The sequence below is a fragment of the Hakea prostrata genome, chromosome 8 (genome assembly GCF_041222555.1).
Source record: "Hakea prostrata isolate BN-2017 chromosome 8, UWA_Hpros_2, whole genome shotgun sequence".
Classification (NCBI taxonomy): Eukaryota; Viridiplantae; Streptophyta; class Magnoliopsida; order Proteales; family Proteaceae; genus Hakea; species Hakea prostrata.
In genome coordinates, this window is record NC_142607.1 from 1,323,344 (window position 1) to 1,350,941 (window position 27,598).

Consider the following 27,598-nt stretch of genomic DNA (forward strand, 5'->3'; position numbering starts at 1 on the left):
TTTTTCTTTTTCCCCTCATAGGCTCACCATACGAAAGACACTGTAGTTGCAGCGGCTTCGGTATGTCGCTGAAATTTTTTTTTCTGGTTTGATTTGCATTCTTAAGATATATTTAGCTTGGTGTATGCATTGTGTACATGAGATTCCTTTGAACTGCAATTCTTTTGATATTATCTACTTTTATTTATTTATCCCTTGCATTTAATTTATGTGCTTGCACTTTTCTGATCTATCGATGCTTTCATTAGGAATCCTTTTTGTTTTGGCAATATTCTGTTTGAAATTGGAATTTTAGAACTTTCAAAGTTGCCTTAATATGACTTTGATGGCAATAAAAGAGATGACTTGTTGGGAATATGACTAATTTGCTTTTAGAATAATAATTTAAGCAGCCTTATGTATCTTTTCATGTGTATTAATGTATTTGTACACCACAAAACATGTATGGATGCTTGTCTTATTCCTCTGTTTGACTTACTCCTCTGTTATTCTGGAATTTTGTATTGATTATTGTTGTTTATTAGCTTCAGTGTATTTTTTCTATAATCTTTTTTGATTTTTCAGAATATAAGCTTGATTATCAATTTATCATGAAGTGAGATGATTAGATGAATGCATAGGATATTTATTGTGGTGTGGTATGGTGCAAAATTAAAATTATATGGTATCATTATCAATTTTATTGTTGTTTTTAATTTTGGTTGATTATATGTGTATGTTTCATGCTTTTTATTGTAAATATTTACTAGTTATTTACAATGACCTCAAGGCCCTCAACTGATAATCCAGCGGCTGCTTCTAGTCAGCCTATTCCTAGTGGGGGTGAAGCCTATGATCCCTCGAAAGACCCGAAAAGAAAGGCCAAGTCAAATGACCCAAGGTGGAAATACGGGTATTGGCTAGATGTTGCTGATAGGAATACAGTCAGGTGCAGTTTGTGCAACAGAAACTTTAAGGGAGGATTTAAAAGATTGAAGCAACATCTAGTGGGTGGATATGGGGATGTTGTGAAGTGCACTAAGACCACTACAGAAATTGCCCAAGAGATGAATGTATTGTTGGTGAAAAATAAAAAGAGGGTTGTTGTTACTGATTTGGATAATGAGCATGATGACATTCAAATTGGAGAAGAACATTCTATTCCTACCTCTACTGGAGGAGGTACATTACCTAGTGTAGGGTCTGAGGTTGAGGTGTGCTCCAAGATATCAAGCTTTGGGACTGCATCAAAGAGATTGAAAAGTGCCCTTAATAAGGCACCAGTAAGGGATCCCATGGATATGCATGTTAGACGCACTCCTGAAGATGTTGTTGAAGAAAGGAGGGATAAGGGTGCTACTCAAACAACCATCTTGAATAGAATGAGATTTGCCAAAGAAAAGAAGCGAGTGGATAACCACATTGCTAATTGGATGTATTAGTGTGGCATTCCATTCAATGCAGTTAAAGCTAAAAGCTTTGAGGTGATGGTCGAGTCTATTGCACAATATGGTTCTGGGTATAAGCCCTTAAGTTACCATGAAGTCAGGGCGCCTTTGTTGAAGAGTGCAAAAGAAAGAACAATGGAGATGAGGAAAAATTATGAAAAATATTGGAAGATGTATGGATGCACACTCATGTTTGATGGGTGGACTGACAAAAAGGGTAGGCATCTCATCCATTTTCTTGTCAATTGTCCAGAGGGAACATTCTTCCTTGGTTCTGTGGATGCATCTAGCCAGGTGCAAGATGCAAACATGCTCTTTCAGTTATTGGATAACAAAGTTGAAGAAATTGGGGAAGAACATGTAATTCAAGTGGTGACTGATAATGCCTCAAATTACAAAGCAGCAGGGGCATTATTAATGGAGAAGAGGACTAGATTATATTGGACTCCCTGTGCAGCCCACTGTCTTGATTTGATGCTAGAGGACATTGGAAATTTGAAACAATATAAGAAAGTGATAATTCAAGGGAAGAGAATAACCACTTTCATTTATAGGCACACAAGATTGCTGAAGGCCTTGAGACAGAAGACAAATGGCAGGGATCTTGTGAGGGCTGCAGTGACTAGGTTTGCCATTTCATTCTTGACATTGTAAAGCTTATTGAGACACAAGGATGATTTAGGTACTTATTCATTTATGAGGAGTGGACAAATTCCAATTTGTCTAAGACAAAAGCAGGGAAGCAAGTAGTTGAAACAACTTTTTCTACAGCATTTTGGCATGGTGTGGAGGATTGTATTAGAGCATCACAACCTCTTATGATTGTATTGAGGATTGTGGATGCTGATGAAAGACCCGCAATGCCTAAAGTGTTTGTAGCCATGCAATAGGCCAAGAGAAGAATAAAGGACAATTTTGGAGGCAAAGAACGACTCTGGAAGAAAGTCATACAAATAATTGATAGGCGATGGGAGTGTCAGATGGAGAGACCTCTAATATGGTGCAGCCTTTTTTTTGAATCCTGGGAAGTTCTACAACTTAGATGATGTAGATGATTATGAGTTGATCACTTCTCTCCAAACTTCTTTCAATGAAGTTGTTGGAAGACTAGTGCCTGATGCACATCGACAAGATAAGATATTGTTCTGGGAAAGTGAATATAAGCAAGGTAGAGGTCCTTTCTCCACAGCTATGGCTATCAGACAGCGGACAATTATGAGTCCTCGTAAGTTTTTACTTGTATGTTTTTTATTTTTGGTTATACTTATTTGGTTTGTAACTCTACCTATTATGTTAATCTTTTTTTTTTTAATACTATAGTTACATGGTGGGATACAAATGGAGGAATTGCTTTTGAGATTACAAGGATTGCACGGAGGATACTAGGCCTTTGTTGTTCTTTCGATGGTTGTGAACGGATTGGAGCACATTTGAGTTTGTAAGTATTAAGTGATTCAAGTATTTAAAACACTTTTAAATTTAAATCTAGAAGAATGACTTGGGATTCTTTTCAATTGCTCATGAATTCAGATTCACACCAAGAAGAGGAATAGGTTGGAACATGAGAGGTTGAATGATCTAGCTTTTGTTCAGTACAATAGCCGTCTTCAAGAAAGGTTTAGTGAAAGGCGATTAAAGAGTAGAAATTATGATCCACTACTCCTTGATGAGCTTGACTGGAGCAGTGAGTGGATGGTTAATCAGCCCGACGATGTAGTCCATCCTGAGGGTGATCTTACTTGGAGCACTGTTGATAGAGCTATAGAGGCATCTACATCACTTGAGGGCCAGAACAGACCGAGGAGATGTCAACCAAGTGAATCAACATCTGCTGGAGTTAATATATGTTACTCATGTCGCAGGTCTTTGGAGAGGGTGGTTGAGGAACATAACTCCGAGTCTGATGGAGACATGGAAGAAGTGGAAGATTTGCATGATGATGAGAACATTGTAGATGATTTTGGTTTGAGGTCTATCTCTTTGGAGCAACAAGAAGTTCGAGAAGATCTCCCACTTGCTACCAATTTGCTTGATGATGATTATGACTAGCTGAATTATACTTTTCTATTGGGAATTTTGGATATGGATTGTGGATTTTTATTGGGAATGTTGGATATGGGTGTGTTGGTATATTTGGGATTTGACTTTAGATTTTAGATATAAGTGGGATTGTTTGCTTAAATATTTAAAACTTTCTATATAGATATTTGGTTATATGCTTTGTTTCATTTTCTTCTTTTACTTGTGAGGATATTTGGCTACAGCTCAAGTGCTCAACAATGTAGCAAAAGTGGAGTTGTAGACTTGTAGGTGCTGGTGGAGGTGGAGGTGGAGCCATGGAGTTGTAGGTGGTGCTAGTGTTGGTGACATTTAATGAAGATATGTTGTCTAATGTCTATTTGTTTTGCTCATGCATCTATGTGTTTACTATTTAGTTACATTTTTTATCTTATTTTTTTTTTTTTTTTGGATGATTAAATAATTCATTACCAAAGAGAAGGAAATACAATAGCACAAGCGACAAGCCGAGACAAAGCTAGAAAAAGGCCTCATCTAACAAGCAACCTAAGAGGCATTGAGACTAGCAACTACAAGAGCAACAACTAAAGCAAACTAGATACACAAGCATAAGAGACCCAAGGTCAACAAAGAAGCAAACTAAAAGCCAATGAGCCAAGCAACAATTTAAGGCATCAATAATAGCAAACTTGTTACACAGCACAAGTGACCCATAGCTAGACTAGAAACAACCATGGAAGCGTATCAAAGGGGCCCAGCTGAACCTTCGCAGTCTCCCAATCCATCGAAACAATTGGAAGCCTTCCTAGTAACAAAGCACAAGGACCAACGCACTAGAAACATAGAGGCAAGGGACGCAAGGGAATGCAATAAGATTGAGAAAAAGAACGAAGAGAGCAAATAAGATTCGAAACAAAATGGAGAGTTCAAAAAGATAGCTCACAAAGCTTTCCCCCAAAGCCAAAGAAGCCATCAAAGGAACCCTCATCAAATTGGAGCGAACCTTGAAACAGGAAGCGAAGAGAAGGAGAAACGAAGTGAGACGAAGAATCTGAATCTGAGGTCGAATTTGATACGGAGAGATCACCAACTGAGGCTCTTAAGCGTAACCCCAACACTGGAGAGGCCAAAGAGGAAAGAACCCTCAACGAAGTTAAGCTGAGCTCAAACAGAAAGGGAGATAGGAGAAGAAAGAGAGCGGATATGAGATCGAATTTGAGATTGGATCCGATTTGGAGAGAACTGCAAAGAAACCCCTCAGGACTACCCCCCGATGCCTAAGGAGCCAATGAGACCGGAACCCTCAACAAACACAGATGAACTTGAAATGGACAAACACGCTTAAGGTTTTTTTTTTTTTTTTTTTTTTTCTTCCTTCAAGAGAGATGTGGAGGTGGAGAGGGAGATTGGATCGCAGAAACAGAAGGAGATGTGGAGAATCAAAGGGAGGAGAAGAAATAGAGGGAAGAGAGCTGATCTCAAATCTGAGATCAAGCTCGACCAAACTTCTGCAAAACAGGTAAAAGGGAGGAGCACGGAGCTCAGATTAGAGAGCTCGACAAAAAATCAGCAGAGACAGAGAGGAGATGTGGAGAGGGGGTGAGGGAAGAGAAGAGCAAGAGAAGAGAGAGGAGGACGAGCAGAAAGTCACTCCTCCGGAAAGGCCAAACAAGAAGAAGAGTGAGAGAAGAAAGAGAGGAAGAGAGAGGGAGAGAGGGGAAGAAGGCGGAGAGACGCATAGAGGAGGACCGCTAGCATCTCTCCGCCTCCAGGAACGCCGGACGGAACCTAGAAGTCAACTGCCGGCTTCAACTTCTTCTTCTACTTAGAACCCTGGCAAGACGGGATTCAGGAGTCAAGGAGCTTCCGACCGGAGGCGAGCAGGCTAGGCAGCAGCAGCTGTAGCAACGACGCTTGAAGCTTCTAAGTTTCTACAAATCTGAAAAACGCTTGATGCTTTTTATCTTATCTTGATTCTTGTTAATGATAGTATGATACTTGGAATTTATTTAGGACCTACTACGTGTGGTTTGTAGTATGTTGGATGACTTAAGGTAGGCTAAATGGCTAATATTAGTTATTTTATTTTATTATTATTTTAATTATATATAAGATAGGTTTATAATGAATTAGTGTATGAGGTGTACACTAAAAAGTAAAAATTTCACTTAAAACGCCTCGACCGCCTCAAAAGCGCATCGGAGGGCGCCTCGTCGACTCATCGCCCCAACTAGCTAAAACCGCCTTGCATCGCCTCGTCGCCGTGACAACTATGCTGATCACAGAGTCGAAGGTCCACTCTTATAGCAAATCATCCGGCACCACGTGACTATCCACGCTTGAGGGATCTTATCCTAGAGCAGGATCTTGACATTTTCAGAAGGAAGGGGGCTAAGCAACCTAATATTAGAGGTGTATGGAAAGGGATGGCTAAGAAGGTGAAGAAGGTAGTGGCAAAGTGGTTGTATTACTGTTTTATTCCAGCAAAAACAACATAGGGTCCGTATTACAAGAATATGATTCACATTATTGTAGAGGCAGTCCTGGATATGCTGGTCCCACCCCTAGAGAGATGATGACCACCTTACTGACTAAGGAGAAGGAGGAGTTGCATGAGTACATTGGCATTTTGAGATCCTTGTGGGAGTCATATGGATGCACCATTATGTGTGATGAATGGACAGGTCCGAAAAGAAAGTCCATCATCAATTTTATGGTGCATTATGACAAAAGGACCATTTTTTTGAAATTTGTGGATGCTATTGGCAAGAAAAACCACAACTATATACTTGGACTCCTACATGATGTTATTGATCGGGTTGAGAAGAAGAATGTGGTGTAGATTGTCACCGACAATGGCTCCAACTTCAAGAAGGCAGATGAGGTGTTGATGAATACACCTGAGTATAATCTCTATTGGACACTCTATATAGCTATTGTATCCATACCATAGTGGAGAGGGCCAGACAGGTAACTAATTTTATCTATAATCATAGCACTGCTTTGAATATGATGAGGTGAGCATGTGAGGGTGGTTGGCGCGACCCGGTCCGACGAGATTCGCCATGAATTTCATCGCCCTCAATAGTATCCAGGAGAGGAAGGCGGGCTTAAAGTTATGTTTGCATTAGAGGAGTGGTTTTCTTGGGTTGGATTCATTCTATCTATTATTTCATTTAACAAGTTGTTATACATTTATACTATTAGTGTCTAGTATGTAGTATCTATTACTAACTTAATGTGTTTGTGATGATTCAGTACGAATAGTGGACGCACAACATAACCGACGATTACATCTGATGACTTTTGGAGGAATGTGAGTTGTGCTGTAGACCTTAGAGCCCATAATTAAGGTCTTGTGTGTGTTTAACTCCTCCCTAAGGGGGCCCACTATGCCCCACATCTATGCAGCCCTTGAGTGCATGCAGATTGCCATAGAAAGAGCAAACCTCAATGGTCACACTACCTTCTTGAATATTGTGCATGCTCAATGGAGCACTCATTTAATGCATCTGATGCATAGGGCTAGTAAGTAATTAGTGTGGGTTATTAACTTGTAGTAGGTATTAGTAATTCATTCAATCACAAATTAAAGTCTTTAATTGTGAGTTTGTGAAATGTGTAGCTTATTATCTCAACCTCAAATATCAATATAGCAAAAATTTGGGTAGAATTCAAACCTGCTCGATGCCGTCATGCAGGTTATTTTGAAGTTGGAGCCGAACCCAGTGGTTCGGTCAAATTGCTATATGGAGGTGAGATATTAGGGATTTCGAACTTAGAACTTGCTTTTTATTTTTGAAAGAATTTGGCTAACCATTAATACAAATGATTGTAGATAAAGACGTTTAAGGATGCACTTGGGGCCTTTGGTACAGACGCTGCTATACATAGTTGACAAAATTATGATCCAGGTTAGATGTATGATTATTATTACATTTTATAGATAAATATGATTTTTTTTATTAAGCATTAAAATTAAGTTGATGTAGTTTTGATAATGCAGTTGAGTGGTGGGTTTTGTATGAGAGCGGTGCAAAGAACCTTTAGAGAGTGGCAGTGACGATCCTCTCCCAAACTTGCTTTGCCTCTAGGTGCGAGAGGAATTGGAGTACATTTGGTATGATTTACTCAAAGAGGAGTAACAGGTTAAGGAGTCAGCGCCTTAATGACCTTGTGTATTGCCACAACAACATGAGGTTCAAGATGGAGCATGCCAGGGCATATGCTTACCAATTTACCATGGTTTATGGGAGAGGAACATCTAGCTTGATGATATCTTCGAGGTGGTTGCAAATGAGCACCATCCCCTCACTGAGTGGTTATTGGACAAGGGTGAGCCGGTGTTATACTAGCTTGGAGGGAGGCTAGACCCATATTTTTCTCAAACTGTGGGAGCTGATGTAGATGAGTACATGGCATCTCGAAAGGGGCAGGAACATGCACAAGCGGCTGCTGCCACTGCGGATGAGGATTGGATGGTGGAGCCTAGTACGTGCAAGGACGATCCAGATGACACCCTTGCTCCCAGTCCAGTCAGACTTGGAGGGAGGAGGATGATGATGATGATGACAACGATGGTCTTGGTGGTGGTGGAGTATATGAGCGATTACATGTTCTATTATCTCAGACATAACATCCCCCATAGAGATGCATTGAAGAGACTCAGTACATGCATGCCACCTAGGATGACGATCATGGTGGTGAGCTTTATTGTGGTCGTACTACAAGCTACCCAGCTACACTCGGCCAAGGAGGGGTGGAGGCCATGAGGAGAACAACACCACATGCATGGCCATGGTTATAGTGACGATACTCGATTATAAGCTCATACGACCATTCTGATTCGAAAGACAGCTCGTTAGGAGCGATGGGATCCATAAGCTTGGAGGAGTCTGTAGGCTCCACATTTGTATATGGTTATAGGGCTTATGGTTATGGTGTACCTCTCGCTCATAGACATGATGGTACACACCCGTCTCCAGGAGCTCGCACTACTATGAGTACAATGATGGATTATCCATGAGCTTGGATGACTTTAGAGGTTCCACATGGACCACATTTCCTTATGAGGGTTATGATCGCTGGGGTCATCATCATTAGTGTGTCCTGATTATCACTCCCGTTGGCTCTGGGACAACTGGTATTTTGGAGGCAATATATGAATACGGTATGCCACCACCACCACCACCACCACCATCACACCCAACAGAGTTCCTTCTACATCTCTATTATCATTACCCTCCTGATGGGAGTAGTTTTGCATCATATGATGAAGCCAATTATAGAGGTATAGTTTCTCTGTACCTCGAAAACCATTAGCATGAAAGGTCATGGAGTGACTTTAAAAAGGTCATGGAGTGACTTTAAAAATATGATGGAGGAGAAGCTTATAGTTGCAGCCTTTGGGCCTTTTGGCATGGTATAAGTCACAAGACTCACAACAGATGGATCCACGGAGGCATAGTACTTGGTATTGACAAGATGAAGGTGGTGCCAGCACAAGTATATACTTAGTTGTATTTGTATACTTGATTACTTGTATTGTATAATGATCTTTATTATCCTTGTGCATATTTATTTTGGTTTAAAATAATGTTCTAGAGTTCCAGATTTGCCTGTATACAATTGGGTATGTGTCAATCAAGAACACTAATTTAGGTAAGGTTTTTAGGAAAAACTCCAATGTGTTTATTGGCATCATATTAGGCTAAACACTGAATTTGGGCCCAAATGACCTAAAATACCCCCCGAAATGGGGGGGGGGGGTTGAAACTGGCCAATATTTCGGCTAAAATATTGATGTTCACCAAAACTTCACACCGTGGGTGTACCGACTTTCATTAGTCAAAACAATCAAAATTCAGTGCCCATTACATGAGGGTTGGCCACTAATTTGTAGGTCTTACATACCCTTGAATTCCTTAAGATTATACCAACCATTCATAATCCTAGAATTAAGGCTGCACATAGAGGACATTAAAAAGACAACCATAACTCTCTCACCCTGCTGTGGGCCTTTCATCGTCCAAAGTTCTTTGCATGCTATGTCTCAAGCCCGGTCCACCACTTCTGTATTTTGTTAACCTTACTGGGTTTACTGGGGAAAGCCCTTCTTTCCTTTTTCCATTGCTCTGACCCCTCTTCCCATGCCCACCGTTATTAGGGTGTCAAAACTCACATCGGTTTGAAACCTTGTGGGCCCTAGTCTAATGCCACCTATCCCTTCAAGTACTTCACTGTTCCAACCATAGTTCCACTCCTTTCCCCAGGACCCATCCTCATGTTGCCTATTCCCTTCCTTGCTAGAGAAGTTTTACCCTTTGCGCTTAGATATTAGAGGCCACCACACCCTCAATCATGAGACTAACAATCAGGTCAGAGTGATTTGTCATGTTGATTTTGGTTGTTTGGCCAACTGGGAGTTTCACCATGTTTAGCATGCTGGTTTAACTAGGCTTTTGTTCTCTTTCTTGACCTTGCCTTATTGTTAGGGCTCCATCCCCCTCTTTGTCCTCTCCTTCAGTGATGAATTTTCCTATTCAAACCCCCCCCCCAAAAAAAAAAGAAAAAAAAGAAGAGGATTTTCCCATTTCCTTGACCTTGGCTTTGTTTGTATTGTACTCCCGTAGTGTTTTTCCCTCTTCCTTATTTCGAGTCCCTTGCAACAGGCTGGTCAAAGATAAAGCAGGTTGAGGTGGTGTTAAAACAGACGAAGACCAACTACATAACAACAACAATATTTATTTAGTGATCTTAGAAGTTTGGCATGAACTTTCAAACTCCGTATTATAATTGGATGAGGCATTGAAATGAACTCCTTAAATTGGGAAGAAAATTGAAACATTGCATTTGAAAAGCCAGAACAACCATATATGCAAGGGCACATAAGCTACTACATCCATGTGTGCACTCATGGGGAGGGGAGGGAGGTGGAGTCAGTGACTTACTGTTGAATGTAGCCATCCATGTAAGGACTCCCAACAAAGGACTGCCTTCCAAGGTGTTCTCTCACTAAGACTGCACAGTGCTGCTAGTTGTTGTAAGATTGTAGCACACTTGTGAACCTGTTAAGAAGCAGGAAGCAAAAATGGTTTCTTAGACATAAGTTTTAACCTACTCAGAATAAGCACATAGCCTTTATAGTGGGTATCCTGGCTGCAGGCAAATCAGTGATATTGCTATTAAATTTAGGAAGCTTTAATCCAACAGAGGGGAGGTACCTACCCACTTTATTAGACACTCTAGATGTCTCCTCCCTCCTCCCTGCTTTTTTCCAACTTTCGTTTTTTTTTGTTGGGGGGTGGGGGTGGGGGGTGGGGGTGGGGTGGGGTGGGGGGGGGGGGGGACAATTTATGCCAGTATTCTCAGAAGCTTTGACCATGAAGGTGTAGAAGCAGAGACTGATAGTGACTGAATTGTGGGCACCGACAAGCCAAATTTAGGATGTGGATAGGCAGAAAGAAGAACAGACTGATGAGAGGGGAGACATGAACGACATGAACGACATTCGGAAAATGGAAGATAATGAATCAGAGGTTCATCACTGAATGTTATCATACAATTGGCAGAGTATTCTCCAGGTGGAAGATGCATTCAAAATTGTCAGGACATCTGAAAGAGAAACTGCTAAAGTAGGGATGCCATTTTTCTGAAAAGCATTTCCAGCAGAGGCACTATCAAAATATTTCTCAGATCATAACCATTTCAAAACTTTAGTCCCTTCACATGTAACAGGTTTCTAGGTTTATGGCTCTTCCTGTTGCTCGTAATTGTCAATTTATACTAATTTTCTTTCCATTCTCAAAAAGGAAAGATTTCTCAATATACTTTAGCAACTTATGGTTATGTGAATGAGAAACATAATATATAACAAATGCAGCAACAGGTGCACATGAGCTTCAAAACATCTTATGGTTATGTTGAAAAGCCAAGTGAAAACTTCAGCCTCTAAGGAACAGTTTGAAAAATGTGACTAGTCTGAGTGCAGTTTTAGATGCATGAATTTAGCAACTTCAAATTGTAAACAGAAAACAGTCCCTATCGATGTCTATGTAACAAGGACAGTTCTTTTGTCATCCTAAGGTTATGTGGAAACTTATTTGATACCAGCATGTATGACAAAATTGCAGTGTACTTCATTTTTCCTACAGAGAGAGAGTAATGTAAGAATGTAAAGGTTGTGATGTTGGAACACCTCGTACTGTGTCAAAAACCTGCATATGTACCAAAATGTATAATAACTGATTGAAGAACAATATATTTACCCGTGACATTGCTGATACACCGAGTAAAGCGTACATCACGTTAGATATGAGACCCTCACCACCATGAGATATAACCTGGACCATCACTGCACCGAACGGCCGTTCAGTAATGCAAGACAGGGATTCAAACAACACGCTCACGCTAACCTCCAAAAAACCTGAAAGCCTCGAGAACAACTAAGAAGGATCAATTCACTACAGTTTTATGTAAGTGTTCATATAAATGCTACAATGCAACAAAAAAGGAAGAAGAAGAAGAAGAAGAAGAAGATCAAAATAAGCTGCATTCCTGATTGTTCTATGCAACTATAACAATGCGAAGCAAAACATTAAATATTATGAAGCACATGGAGAAAGTAAGCAAGAAGCTGCACCCATGCCCAATATAAGAGGGGGAGCGGCCACCAAATTTTATTTAGAATTTGTAACCTTCTTTTGATAGCTCCTTGTCTTATACCTAAATCATTCAAGTTGAGGCAAAGAGATATATATATATATATATATATATATATATATATATATATATATATATATATATGTATATATATATATATTTTTTTTCACAATAATTTGGAAGTGCCTTATCTCCCAGTATCAGCAGTATGTATCATCTTACACATTTTCCAATACATGATAAACTACAACAAAGTCATTTAAGGTGGCATGACCATGTGCAACAGATGCTCCAGTACAAGTGACTGATTTATGAAGATATAAGGAACTAAAAGACCTTGGGGACAAGGCCTAAATTAACCATCGGGGAACTGGTGAGGAAAGATATGCCTAGCATATGAGTCATATCATACATACTTTGCATAGAGCCGATTGGAGAACAAAGGTCCATGTAGCCAACCCCATTAGGTCAGATAAGGCTATGTTGCCCTCAAACCTTGACTGAGAAGAACTTTTGCGGATAAGACAAGGGCCTGTAAGAATATTTTTATCCAAGATCGCATAGATCGATTAAAAACACCTTAGTACGATAACAATAAAAGATGATGACGAACATACCTTTTTTAGGATCCATTGGAGACAAAGCGCAGCGGAATCTCTTCTTTAGTCTCCCACTTGGAACGAACTTGAGGTGGAAGTTGATTCTATGATCAACTTGATGCTAGATCTTCTCCTCTAGACTCCTTCCTATTCATTGATTTAATGGAATAACCTCTCTAAGTAATGCAGAGAATAATGTGATAATATTAGGGTTTAGAGGAGGGACCTAGCATCCTTTATATAAGCAAACCCGTTAGATCGTTCATCAAGATCTAACGGTCCCTATTAGCCCACATTAGCCAGTTCATATAAGAGTTTTAGTAATCATATATTATCCATATCAGACCAATAAAGAAACCAAATCAAAGTGTAACACAATCAATGAAGCTCATCTTATGTGGAATATTTAATTAATATTCTAACATTCTCCCACTTGGGCTATATTGATTGTGACACAGTCGAGCAAAACAAAACATCTCTTTTGTTTTAAGAAAACAATTGAAAAAACATGTTGAAAATATTTTGACCTTTATGTGCACAACTTTATATTGGTCTGAGGATAGTCCTAAAACTCAATCCTTTCACATAGAGCCTTAAGGACCGAATAATGACAGTAACTGCATCTTTTAAGCGACACAGGACCATCCATGGTCACAAATACTCTTAACTCTACTGAAAATGGATGCAATATGGTAGTGTGGCAACTAATGACACTTTATACAAATCCTCATGTGTCATTCCGTTGTCAGTCCAAATCTCTCACTTTATGTGACTTAATGCCACGAGAGAATATACTTTATGGTTCCTACGAACTTGTGACTCAATGCCACAAAAGTATGTACATTATGGTTCCCACGAACATGTGACTCAATGCCACGAAAGTATGTACAATATGATTCCCACGACCCCGTGACCCAATGCCACGAAAGTATGTACAATATGGTTCCCACGACCCCATGACTCGATGCCATGAAAGTATGTATAGTATGGTTCCCACGAATCCGTATGTCATCTTCATAACTCGAGTTTAACTTTATGTATTATATGACATACCTTAAGGCTAATACATATATGCCCCAGCCTTTGCTTAAGGTTAACACATACCTTAAGACTTTCATAATTGGAGAGGAGGTGCTGGTGCTGTTGCTTGGGGCGTAAGAGTCCGAGAGAATAGACAGGTTTGGTATTGTGGATCGTCTCTGGTATTATACATATCAATAGATTTTGATCGTCTCTGCTAATTAGTTGATAGCATAAGCGATGGATCCATCATCCCCTCTCTCTCTCACTCACTCTCTTTCTCCCTGAGTCAGTTCAACTCCCATCAGAGAAATAAATGAACGACGACTCCATTCTTGGAGCTCGAAGTTGCAGAGAGGGAGACAAGTGCTTCAGGTTTTAAGGCGAGCCCAATTTCCACTTCTGAAGATCGAAGGTCGTCTTCGTTGTTAGCGACGGCAGTGAACGAACTCGCGATATATAGCTAGTTCGGCGATAAAACGGCGAATGTCAAGGTTCGGAGTCGGTTTTGGTTCACCATGAACCGAAACCACCAAATTTTGGCGATCTTTCGTCGAAATTTGGTGATATTGCTTACCTTGCTTGCAACAACCATTGATGCCCCACAGTTTATATGCTCCGTTAACAATTTAATTCGGAAGACTAAGATTGAAGGTTTATTCAAGAAACACTGTCAAATGCTTCCTAATTTTCTTTATGAATTCCCAAATATCATGTTTTATGATTGAATCTAAAATATCGTGACTCTATTTTCCTATTTATTTCTGATTATGTTGCGTCCTACTACCAAAATATCAGCAACAAATGAAAACGAAATGGAACTCCAAGAATTTCCCTTGATCGAAATTTCAGAAATTTTGACCATTTCGACTGAAATTTCGCAGGTTTCGACACTAAAACTTGTTTTTTCTTTGGCTTTTGTTGATTTCGATCCCATTTTCACCTAATTTCTACAACTACTTTGCTTTCAAACACCTCTTTTGCTTCTTTTTTGCCTTAAAAAACCTTTTAAGCCACAACAACTATTCATGAGCCTAAGCCCAAACTAAAAGGAAACTCATCGGCAAGAGAATGTGAAGCATGGGCCATACCAAACAATTCCAAACTTCCCATTTTTTTCATTTTTGTTTTCTTCAAGCCTTAAATGATCTTGTATTGCTTTGAAATTAATTTATGTTTAATCTAGGATTAAAGATCTATGATTGTGTGTTGTTAAACTTATATTTTCATTATGAACCATCCTTTTAATTTTCTACTTTTAAAAACTATCTTCTAAATTTCAAAATACATATGTGTACAAGATATTTTATGTGGCACAAATAGTATACCAAAAACTTGTATAGTTTACTACAAGCTAACAAATATTCAAGAATCATAATTATGAAGGATTATCACAAACAGACAAACATAAGTCCATCTCATCATAATAAAAACATACAATAGCAATTAGCAACATAATGTAGCAACATTATAGCATATGATAATGAACCATACAAAATTATAAATATGAAAATGAAAGTAGTAATTATAAACACCTCTATGATAGAGGAGAAATTTTTAAGAAAACTAAATGTAATGGAAAAAAGTATAAGAAAAAATCAGCATGCCATGTACCACAAAGAGGAGCATGTATACTCGAATGAAAGGAGAATAACAGATTAACAATAAAGAAGAACAAGAAAAGAAGCAAAGAAGCTGCTGTTTAGCATGTATATCGAATGACAGGTCTGTTTAAAGGAAATTTAATAACAGATAAACACTGAATACTCGAATGAAAGCATGCATAACTGAATGAATCAATTAAGAACAAGAAAAAGGAGTTGCTGCTGTCTAGCATTATGAGTATATATTAAATAAGGAAGAACAAGAAAAGAACCAAATAAATAGAAGGCCGAAACAATACTTTTGGTTGTTTAGTACAGAACAAAGGAAAGAGGAGTGGCTAAATCTGTCTTCTTACATAAGTACATAACAGAGCTGCAGCTGCTGCTATTGCAAGGACTGGAGAATGGAGAAAGAAGTGAAAAAAAAAAAAAAAAGGCCGCTGCAAGCAGCGAGGGCTGCTATCACAAGGGCTTCTGCTGTTCAGAAGTTAAAAAATGCAGAAGCTGCTCGCAATGGCTGCTTGCAAGGGCTGCGGATGCTTGCAGGGGCTGCTGATGCTCAATTGAAGAAGAATGGAAGAAGAGTTGATTGGATGAGTGGCTAGAGAAGAGAAGTCAATTCTGAGTTCTGTGATTTAGACTTTTGAAGAAAGCCCTCTTTTGATTAGGTTTTGGTTTCCCCCCCCCCCCCTTATCCCAATATGATACCATGCTTCTCCTTTTTTTTCCCTCATCGAAGATTTCATGCTTCTCAGTGCATGGGATTGTTACCTACACTGTATATTGTTTATTTACACTGTTTTTATTCCAAAAGTATATTTTCATGTATATTTTTACCATGACCAAGTGTTTTTACTCCATTTGATACGTATCTACTATACAAAACGAAATGTCTCCTAAAATCACTTAACCAATACGATACTCAATTTCAACCCTTTAAACCTTCAATTACATTGCCTATACACAAATCATATGCATAGTTATTTAATTCTTCTAATAATTCCCAAACTGTTCTTCCGAATCAAAATTTTTGAATGATACCAATGATTCTGTTGAATTCGAAAAACAAAATTCTTATAATTCTTATAACAAATCTGAATCTAACTTAAAATTTGTCCCTTTTTTAACTGAATTAATAAATTAATTGATCGCATTATCCTGAGGAATTCTCCCTCTAATGATTCTCAAATCGGAAATAGATAACAATTGTATTCATATATGGTTTTGCAGAATAACACTTGATGGTTTAATAAATCCCCCCCCCCCCCCCAAAAAAAAAAAAAAGTGCATGTACAAAATTTCAAAAAAGTGATTGCTTTAGCGCCTAAGTGGCAATACGCTGAACAAGATGACAAGGCGAAAGCTCTAGGCAATTAAGTAGCCTAATTTTGCATGTCAATAAAGTGCCTCAGTGCCTAGGGGTCAAAAAACCGCCTAGGCGCCTTGCAGATGCCTTGATAACAATGCTTTTGACATCTATCTTTTGGAGATTTTGTACATAAACTTAATGGATGACGAATATTCGTATCAGAACGTACGTGATGATTCTATCATTTTGATTACTTGTTGGTGTATATTTGGGAAGTCTGATGTAAGAATATTGACTAACATATGTAACTAACTCACAGAAACTTAAGATTAGTAATGGATGTTACGATCATGATATGCAGTCCTACCAAATGATGATTTTAGTTTAGTAGTGAGATTCTAATCTCAAGACGGTTTACTTAGGTTGGTAATTGTATTCACTTTCAAATCTATAGTAATATTAGTCTTCCACTGGGAGATCGATAAGTCAGGTTCTGCTTTAAGGTTAAGGGTACCGACACTGTTCATACAGCCAAAAAGTCTACCGCAGAGGCACTATTCCCATCAAGGTTGGTTCACTGACTGTGATGGGGATTGTATTCACCTGCGACAACCCCCCCCCCCAAAAAAAAAAAAAAAAAAAAAAAAAACTAACAAACAAACAAACCAACAAAGAAAAAAACAAAGGAAAAAAAAGAACAGTGAGGAATCTGGTCGGTTCCTTACATGACATGTAGGACATAGCCGCTAGTGCTGCTCCCCGATGCATAGCTGTACAGCATATAGCTGCCTTCTGGAATGAGATTTCAAGAAGAGATCCAGAAACAGCCAATACTTCCTACAGAGACAGATAAAGCCAACTAACAGTTGATATCCTTTGCTTCTCCCACAGAGTTGAATTAAATTAGATTATTCAAAACAAACAAGAAAAATGGTACATCACAAGCGCATGCACACAGAATTCACATGATAAAAAAAAAACCAAACCTTTGGACAGCCACGAACAAATGCAGATGCAAAGTTAGTGTAGGCTTCCACTAAGTCAGGCTCCTGGTCGCATATATATGAAGAACTAAGAGCCAGTATCGAAGTTGCAGAAGTAAACTTCTCAAAGGCACTGATGAACAGAGCTCCATATTCTTCTGAATGACCAAATTCTTCAACCACAACAGCAGCTGATAAAGAATGGAATTGCCCAAAATAGAAGACCGTTGATAAGTTTTTTTTGGTAGAACCGTTGATAAGTTAAGAGGAACAAACTGGATCACTTCCACCAAAAATAAAAGAAGCCCATACTAATATCACATGTTAAAAAATGAATACAATCAAAGATGTCATAGACATAAGCCCATACAAAAGCAAGACCGCAGTTAGTTGTAATTTAAAAAAGTCGAGGAATTGAAGCAATCAGGACTTCTATTTCTAAGGTCTTTTTAGGAATATAGAAACCTTGGGTAGTCAACATACTGCACCTGTCAGGGGTACTTGGGCTTAAGACTTCATAAAAGCCCGTAATGAGGAGGGGGTTGGAGCACTTTGGGGCAAGGTTTGAACTTTCGTGACGACTTGGTGTTTAGACCAGGCGAGCACCATCATTCACTGATACCCAAGGCACTGCATTGGAGAGCATTGGATCAACACAATATGTAGGCTATGGAGCATATGGTGCACTTGGTGGTGGCCCGTCCTTTGAAAGAAATGAAGCTTACAGACATGGGAGAGGATATGGGGGGATCATCTGCTACTACTATGTCTGCACATGAATATGGGATGAACTAAAATCATCTTTTGTAGACTCTATCTTTGGATACCCATCACATCCAGTTCAACCATCCTCCTCTTATGGTCTTAGTGATCCATTCCTTGGTCAGGACATCCTCTCATGTTGACGATGGGACCTATAAATGGCCAGTTATAGACTACCAAAATGGATGGGCCCACACCATGTCATAGTTGTCAAGGCGTCGCCTAGGCGTCGCTTAATCGTCGCCTCGGCGTCTGGGCTCCTTCGGAGCGCCTCAAATTGGCGTCGCCTTATTTTTAGGCAATAAGGCGTCCGCTTTTTTTTTTCTTTCTTTTTTAAATCACGAGAAAGATGCCTAATCGAAGGCATATATTGAAATACTTATTAGATTCCGATTGTAAAGTATCTATTGTTTGAACCTATATGCATATGTATAATGACGCTACATGTGATCAAATGTTAAAATAAAAATAAAAACAAACAAAATTGAAAGAGAATAAGTTCTTGACTCAAGTCTCTCACTCTCACTCTCACTCTAATCCCTAATCTCTTTCTCTCTTCCTCTCTTCTTCTCTTCCATTCCCGCAGCAACACTTCGGCAAGCAGTGGCCAGTGACAAGCAACTTCTTCTCTTCCTTTCTTCTTGCGACTTTTTATTTAGGACCTATATGTGTGGTTTGTAGTATGTTGGATGACTTGAGGTAGTCTGATATTAGTTTTTTTATTATATAAGATATGATAGATTTAGAGTAAATGAGATGTACACTAAAAATTTCACTTAAAACGCCCCAACCGCCTCAAAAGCGCCTCGGAGGGCGCCTCGTCGACTCATCGCCTCAATTAGCCTAAACCGCCTTGCATCGCCTCGTCGCCGTGACAACTATGCACCATGTCATAGGATGTGTGTGTTGCACATTGAGAGGAGACACAGATGCAGTGGTATATGGCTCGTGGGATGGATTTATCGAGGAACTCATAATGAAATCAAGTGGAGATCTCAGGCAAAGTTTCTTTTTGCTTCTTTAGTGCGTGGTTAACATCATTTTGTTTGTCATGGAAGGTTGATTGTATTAAACATTTAAAGTACATTGATTACAACTCTATGTATGGATTAAATGTGTCTCAATTAGTAATTAGTACTTTCCATGGATTTTTTTTTATACAAAATATTTCACTAATTATTTTTATAAGGCTTTAAATAAGGTATATGCAAAAGCCCATCTCAAAAATCACTCAAATTAGGGGTGAATCCAGGCGTTGAAACTCATGGAATGTTGATTGTATTAAACATTTAAAGTACATTGATTACAACTCTGTATTTTTCGGTAATGGATTAAATGTCTCTCAATTAGTAGGCTATGAATTATTACTTTTCATTGCTTTTTTTAATACAAAATAGCTGACTCGTGTTTATAAGGCTTTAAATAAGGTGCATGCAAAAACCATGTCAAAAAAACTCAAATTAGGGGCGAATCCAGGAATTGAAACTCCCAGGGAAAATTCCCTGGTTTAGGCCCATCTCACCAAGATCTCAGCCATATCTCTGTTTTTACTTTTGCCAAAACCGGCCTCAAAACTGAGATTTTGAACTTTGGCTTAAGTAAAGAGTGAATATAATCAAAGCTGTCGGTGAAAATGTTTCTTCAGAAGACCATGAGTGTTCAATTTATCTTCTTATGATTGTGGAAATTGTTTTTGTGATGTCTTCTTATTGTATTCCGTTTTTGTGAGCTCACCCCATTTAACTTATAAAGGATTGAGATGGAGGTTAACTTTTATAGGGAGTTCGAGAGCGACTCAAAGACTCAGTTTTGTTTTGTTAATTATCATTTTATTACATTAGATTGACGTGTTAAGAGCAGCTGAGATGTAAACTATAATCAACTGAATTTAAGAAATTTTGTTTTAATTGGGACAACGTATTAAATTGCCACTAGCTGGAGTTGTCTGAGATATAAGGTTTTTAATTGAATAGTTGAGTTAGAGACTTGAGTTTGATATTTTCATTTTGATGTTTGTGTTTGGTTTTAGCAACTGTCTGATCAACTTCCATGCGGGTGAACCCTTACCTTTATCCAGGTGGGATTGTGACAAGGCTGCCCCTAATCAAAGAATGAAGAAGTGCACCCAGCTAGAATGAAAGAGCTCTTGGTTTTGGAACATCTCCCACTTCATCTTCGGGTAGAACATATGGACCAAACAAAGACGTGCCTCTGCTTTAGCAAATGGGTATGAATGAACTAATTCAGCACTTAGTCACTTACCATGATAAAAGATTCTGGTGATTTACCAAGCTCTAATAATTCTAAGATTTCCAAAGAGGCATTCTTTTTTTGTTTATTGGGTTGCTTCACGTGCATGCAGACGAGCACCGACGTAACAGCAAGGAACTATGATTGACCAACAGAGTAACATTTAGCTACAGTCACATGCAGAAGAATGTAGTAATGATTTGAGGTTTTCTTTTTCTGAGGTCTTGATTACCCTGGTGATATCTTGGATATCTTGGTCAGATCTCAGCAAGCTCTAGATATATCTGGGACTTTCACCAAAAAAAAAAAAAAAAAAGATATATCTGGGACTTTTACTGTAATGACAGTCTTCCTACTCACATGCTTCACTGCATCTCACAGCAAAGGGGCTTTTAATCTCATGGAATTAACAAGCAAGGCAGTAGGGCCCCCTTGTCACCCGGGGGAAACTTTGTGTGGTTTGGAAAGAGTATCTCCCATCATTATTTCACAGTTTGGCGTGTCTTCTCAAATTGCCTCTCAAGTCCCAACTCAAGTCTTTCCTCAGTCATCAGCATATGAACGCCTCCTATACTGTAATATTGATAGGACCACTCTTGAAGACTTCAACCACCTCTTCTTTGCCTGTCCTCTAGCTGTTCTATCTGGAAGGGTGTCCTTGCAAAGTACTGGCCTCAGCCCTGAAGAATTCTCCCTAATGATAGAGAATGTATCCGGGTAGACCTGGATTTTGCGTCATCCACTGCTGACTTTGGAAAGCTTGCTTTTAAGTGCCACTATAAATCATGTTTGGATGGGCCAGAATTTCAGGAAATAGACCACCAACTCTAAACCTCTTCATCAGATTCAAAACTCCATTGCTTTTAAATCAAGTAAAGCTGCTATCCTCCCCCACAACTTGTAATTCCCCCAGGAACAGGCAAATCCTCTCAGAATCTCGGGGGGGGGGGGGGGGAGAGAAGCAGAAAAGGAAAGAAAAAACCACCTCTCTCTGTTTGAAGCAATCTTCTTTGGGTCTTTTGTCATTTCCCCCTTTTGGGGGTTTTGTACAGCTCCTATTTCTGTTTGTTTCATTTACTCGTTCACCCAAAAAAGGAAGAAAAAAAATCAATGCTTGAATAAAAAAATCTTGTAGAGTTGTTTAGTCCCTTATCTTTAATTATAGAACAAAAAAAATAACAGAAACAGGGAACCCCATGCATATGCTATGGAAAGTCCCATTAGAACTCAACTCCTGAAACTAGAAAGCCTATTGAAATTCTAATAAAATAGAAACAAACTTCTAAGTTCGTGTAGGCCACAAACCCCTGATACTTGAGCTTATAGAATGGGTCAAGAATTCATGAATGCAAAGCTGATCACCCGTATTAATGCATTTGGATATTAAAGTAAGTCTACTGGTCCATTCTTGGTCAAGTCTGACCCAATGATGATCAACCAAAGCCTGTCTGATTAGTGGCTCATATTGTGGAAAGTGGACACCAAGCACACTGCTAATCTAGAGGAATAACTTGACATCACTTTCTCAAGAAACAATGAATGATTTTCACAGGAAACCTGTCCACAAAAATCTCAATTAATTTATCACCTAGATGTGAAGAAACAGATTAATGACTACGGGTAAGTGTTCTTACAGATAGAAAGACAGTCAGCAGAAGAAGCCTATAAATTTGCTTGCAGATGCTCACTGTATGCAAATCTAATTGTTCATCTCATCCCACAATAAAAGTATAAAACAAAAGGTTAAAATATCCTCAAAATTATAAAACAATATCGTACCTGCTCTGACAAAGCATTCTTGGTTTTGGAATGTCACAAAGTTTGAAGATAGGTAATCTAGTACTTTCGGCAAAAGCATTAGGAAGTGCTGGCCTGAAACAAACAAGTTTCACAATTATATGCCAGGCAAGCAGATTTGGAAAAACCTCAAAAAGTACCAATACCTGAAGATTGAACTGCTTGTGAAAGAGCTCTGCAAGCTGCTGTTGACAGACTAGAACTCTCCATGTGTACAGACCTCAATATCTTCTCTAAAATTGGCCAAAAAACCGCCAGCAGAGCACAAACAGTATCATCTTCAACAGGACCAGATGAGGAACAGACTGCAATATTACTTAATGCAGTTCCCATTCTGAAACCATCAGAATAGAAGCCAAACCAGAATTAAATGTATACAAATTAGCTCATTAGCAGTAAAGTGAGTTAACATATTGACTCAGAATATGGCAGAAAGACACCTTGACTATGGTACAAGTAAATAGACAGTCTTTTAAGAAAAAAGGCTACTTCTTAAGCACATACAAAGTTTCATTGCAATGTTTCACAGGAGGCATACCTAGATGTTCAAGCATGGAAAGAAGTTTCAAGAACATACTATGAATAGAGATCATATTTGACCAAATGTTGAGAAGTACAACATAGAAGATTTCAACGTACCATACCTAGGGGAAAACTAGGGCTTAGAAAATGCAACAAATAGCTGCATTACATGCTACAAATAAAATAATTATGTTCAAAGATAACAAAGTAGCATGTTGAAAAGAAAAGTTTTCAATTTTGGGTAGACTCTGAGCACCTCCCACATATCAAAAAACAATTTTTATATTTCTTTGAGAGATAATTATAGAGTCATCTAAATTATGATCTTCAGCTAAAAGCTGTTTGGACAGCTTCAAACATAAGCATAAAAGAGTTTTAGCAAACCAGGAAACAAACCTGTGAAGTCCCTTTGCAGCAGAGTTCACAACTTGTGCATAAGTGGCAGGATTCTGCCTCAGAGAATGCTCCCGCTCTAAATTGATCTAGATGAGAAAACATAATGTCCACATGTAAGCATCACTATCAAACATAGAGTTAGTACAAATCACACAACAACTGTATGTGCCCCTCCCCCAAAATAACTGCTAAACAACATTCTGATGCTAGGGTTTATAGCTTCAGAAAAAGCACGCCACCCTTCCACTCTACAATGGGAGCTCACAGCTCTTTTAGCTTTTTGCAGGACATCCAAACCCCTTTTCATGCACTAAATCAGTTTGATAATAAGCAAATTACATATTACAACTAATGCCTATGCAAAGAGAGCAGAATGGGGATAGACGATGCAAGACACATGCACACACGTCATATCGAAGAATACGATAACAGGTTATCAAGAAAAGAATATCCCAGAAACCTATAAAATAAATGATGTGCAGAAGGTCATGAAATCTGTACCATCCAACAAGTGGGTACAAGCATGGTGCATTATATCACATATACTTGTTATCTTCATTGTTAGAAACCAAGATTCATGGTAACCACACTGTCATTATCAACATCATACAAATATTATCAGAGGAAGAACAGAACTTTTACCAGTTTCCCTATGGCCTCATAACTTGAAGAAAGAAGTCTCGCCAAAGAGGTGTTCCTCAACTCTTTGTTTGGAATGGATCCAAGGATCATAGTTATTGCACACACAACTTCTTCATCCTCTTCCAAAGGCAAGTGCCTCTTCTCCAAACCCTCAAGAACCACATATTTGTCAGAACTACATGCTCATCCAAAAAAAAATAGAGACTCCAAAGAAAACAAGAAGAGAATCACTATATAGAGTACGATATTCTGGAATCACCATAAAAGCCAAACAAGGGCAATAAACTCAAATTATAATTGATTGAGCGATGACATTTATTTAATTTATGACCCTATTTCTCTTCAGTATGGGTTAAGTTCATGTTTATCTGCGACAGCATAAATAAAGGATTTATTTTATTTTATTTTATTTATGACCTCTAGTACTCATTAATATTAATCAATACCAATAAATGAACACAGAGGTGAGAGTGTATCCATTATTTGTTGGGATAAACTGTTTACAGTTGTTTATGAAGTTGGTGTTTAACAAACATATGCTAGATAAAATCTTTTTACGTGAATAAATAATTAATAATGAAGCCGCAGAAGGTTTTTTTTTTTTTGGTTTGAGGGGGGGGGGAACTTGAGAAGGGATACCAACCAAAGTAAAGGAGCATAAAGAAACAAACTCAACCCTAAAGCAACAACAATAAGGCAGAATCGCTACCCCAAGAAACAACAATATGCTTGTTCTTTGGGAGTCTAATAATATAATAACATGATAGGTTATATGGTATTGAATAAATAAAAAAAGGGATAATTACTGTTGCCCCCCTGTACTTTGATTTCATTACTACTTTAACCCTTGTACTTTTTAAAATTACTAATCCAACCTTAACTTTGTCTACAATTACTAATGTCCCCCTACCATTCTCTGTTAGTTTACTGATGATGTGACATTGATATATTTTATCAAAATCCCAAAAACAACCTTGGAGTAATCCCTTTACTTATCTACTCTTTTGTCAAGTTATAATACTATTCTTAATTAACTATGGGAAAAAATAAACCTTAAATCCATTTTATTCTCTAAAAAGAAACCACCAAATAAACGAAAGAAGTGACTTTACTTCTCTAAAAAGAAACCACCAAATAAAGGAAAGATGTGATTGAATAGAACTCAAAATAGAAACTAAAGATGAGGAAAGATGAAATTTAATTCAAAGTTGGAAGTTGAAAATCACCTAAGATACGCTAACCATTGTGCATGTTACCAAATTTCCTACCAATTAACATCTTATATGCTAATTTGTTTGTAAAATTTCATCATTGTGATTGTGGAAAATTTAAGTCGAGCTTGAGAGTTTCAACAACCATAAGCGTGTGGTCCAACCAATTCTTGAATTAAAATTCTCCAAAGAAAACAAAAACAAAAATCATTTATGGACAACTTTTCCATTGAAGATGGACCATACCTGAAAATCCATGTGATTTAAAGTCTTTTAGTGGCAATAGTAAGAACGTGATTAACAAGTATAACACTGCAACAAAGATCATTATTGTTTTGTTCTTTTGTGTAAATTCCAAGAATTATAACACACACAGAGAGATTCATCTCTTTTCTCCTAAATCATTGCTCTTGCCGTTTGAACTTAAATTTATATTGCAAAACAGTTCGTCTTCACCATGATGCACATTTTTATGGAGTTAAGGACAAAGATGCACGATCCCAAGAGATAATTCTTTCACAAATTTTCTTGATCTAGATCTTCATCACAATTTAAATGCAAACGATTGGTACTCTTTCAAATCTAAAATTGATTCTAAAATATAAGATTTTAAGGATATAATTGGCATTCAATATGGTTTTCTATAAATGAGGATACTGTCATCTTTTTGACTTCTTAATTTTAATGAAGGGTAAAATAGACATTACATATTCAACGTTAATAGCCACATAACACCATTGAAGTGAGGGGGACAATAGTAATTTCATAGAGAACAAGGTTTGATTAGTAATAAACCCAAAATACAGGGGGGTAATAGTAATTATACCAAAATTTCTGCCATATCTCAGTTTCGTGGCTGGCCAAAATTGGCCTCGAACCCAAGATTTCAAACCTTGGTCTAAGTTAGATAAGGAGGCTGCTCTTTTATTTCCATTTGAATGAAATAGAAGGTTTAGTTATCAAGTGGAGTTGGCCGGGATGGGAGACCATGCATCATATTTAAATGTTTAAAAGATGTAATTTTTAATATTATGCATGAAATATACATTTGGTATGAAAATGTCACCACATAGCCTTTCCAGTGCGTTTCTCAAAAGATGTAACAAATGTTCAAAAAAATGTTAAATTGAGACAAAGTTTCTCTAATACCGAGTTTTGAAGATGTCTGCAATTTCTCTCAAAGCTGATGTGTGCAAGAAGGGGGAGCTACCAACATTCCTTACTTCCGTTGAAGGGAATGCTTCAATTCTTCTATTGGCACCTTTCTCTTCTTTGTGTTCCTTCCCTCCCCTTTCTACAGATCTTGATAGCCTCTGGTTTGTTTGGGGGTGTTTTCAATCCCTTTTTTGGTGCTTGTGAGCCAACATGCCTTCCTCATCTTTCTCCACCTTTGCCATCTCCTTCCACTGGAAGTAACCCAGCCATCCATTGTCTCTCCTGATTTGTGGCTAAAGCCCAATTCTTTCTCTTGTGTTTGCAATAACGTTTGCGCATTTCCCAAATGCTCTTATGGTTCTCTCTCTACTGTGAAGATGGTCTTAGCTTTATACATGTGTTCCCTTTCGAATGGGATCCTCCTTAATGTTTGAATAGTTATCAGTCCAGTCACTCTTGGTCTCAATCTTTTGGTCTCGGGCTCTCTTTGTACTTTGTTAATTCTCTGTGGTTCTTTGCTTGCGGCCTTTTGGCGTGGTTGGGTTTAGTCATTGCTCTTTGTCCCCCTTCCTCCTTTTGGTTAACGAATTTTTCACTCATCAAAGAAAAAAAAGAAAAGAAAAAGAAATGAGTCCAGTCACTCTTCTTGTTAATATAGGAAGGTTCCGAAGGTTCCCCCCTCCTTGATTGTCTAGAAGCCAATGCCGGTTGTCGGCAATCGACACAACCCTCTTCCTTGGAGTTTAACTAGTTTGTACTATGATTTCATGGTTGTTCTAAGGAAGAACCGATTGAGGGAGATCTGGGTTGTATGGTCAATTTGGGTCGATTTAGTTGATTTACTTTCCTTTTTTGTTCTTTCCTTGTCGAGGGTAGATTTGCAAGGATATTTCAGGATCTTATTTTTTCTTGTAAGATTCCCATAGCGGGAAGATTTGATTTGTTCTGTACTTGGTAAGTTTTGAGTCTAAATGAAGCTCTTGATGTGTCCTTCAGACACAAGTCAAGATTCATTCAATTCTTTATACATGCCATCAGAGCCAGTTCTGATCCATCATTGCTGCCGACCTCTCTCACCTTTCTTCCTCCAGCAGGACTCACTTTCACCTTTCCATCCATTTTTATCACTTAAAAAAAACCCCACCTATGATGGCCTAAAAAAAGTTCTGCCTGGTTCTAGGACTGCCACCACTCACATGCTTCTTTTTTCCTCTATCGCCACCTTGTTTTCTCCTTCCCAA

At 38.4% G+C, this 27,598-nt stretch overlaps 1 protein-coding gene across 2 annotated transcripts in view; it reads right to left on the bottom strand.

The window, feature by feature from the left end:
• LOC149006168 (ARM repeat superfamily protein) overlaps positions 1-27,598 on the bottom strand; it is a 138,625-nt gene that overhangs the window by 9,667 nt on the left and 101,360 nt on the right. For both annotated transcript variants that reach the window (XM_089165476.1, XM_089165477.1), the window contains 8 exons: positions 23,992-24,141; positions 23,350-23,435; positions 22,578-22,765; positions 22,414-22,506; positions 17,626-17,813; positions 17,365-17,476; positions 11,714-11,871; positions 10,397-10,513 (listed from right to left, as the gene is read on the bottom strand). In XM_089165476.1, the coding sequence (XP_089021602.1) occupies positions 10,397-10,513; positions 11,714-11,871; positions 17,365-17,476; positions 17,626-17,813; positions 22,414-22,506; positions 22,578-22,765; positions 23,350-23,435; positions 23,992-24,141 (1,092 nt within the window). The remainder of the gene's footprint in view (positions 1-10,396; positions 10,514-11,713; positions 11,872-17,364; positions 17,477-17,625; positions 17,814-22,413; positions 22,507-22,577; positions 22,766-23,349; positions 23,436-23,991; positions 24,142-27,598) is intronic.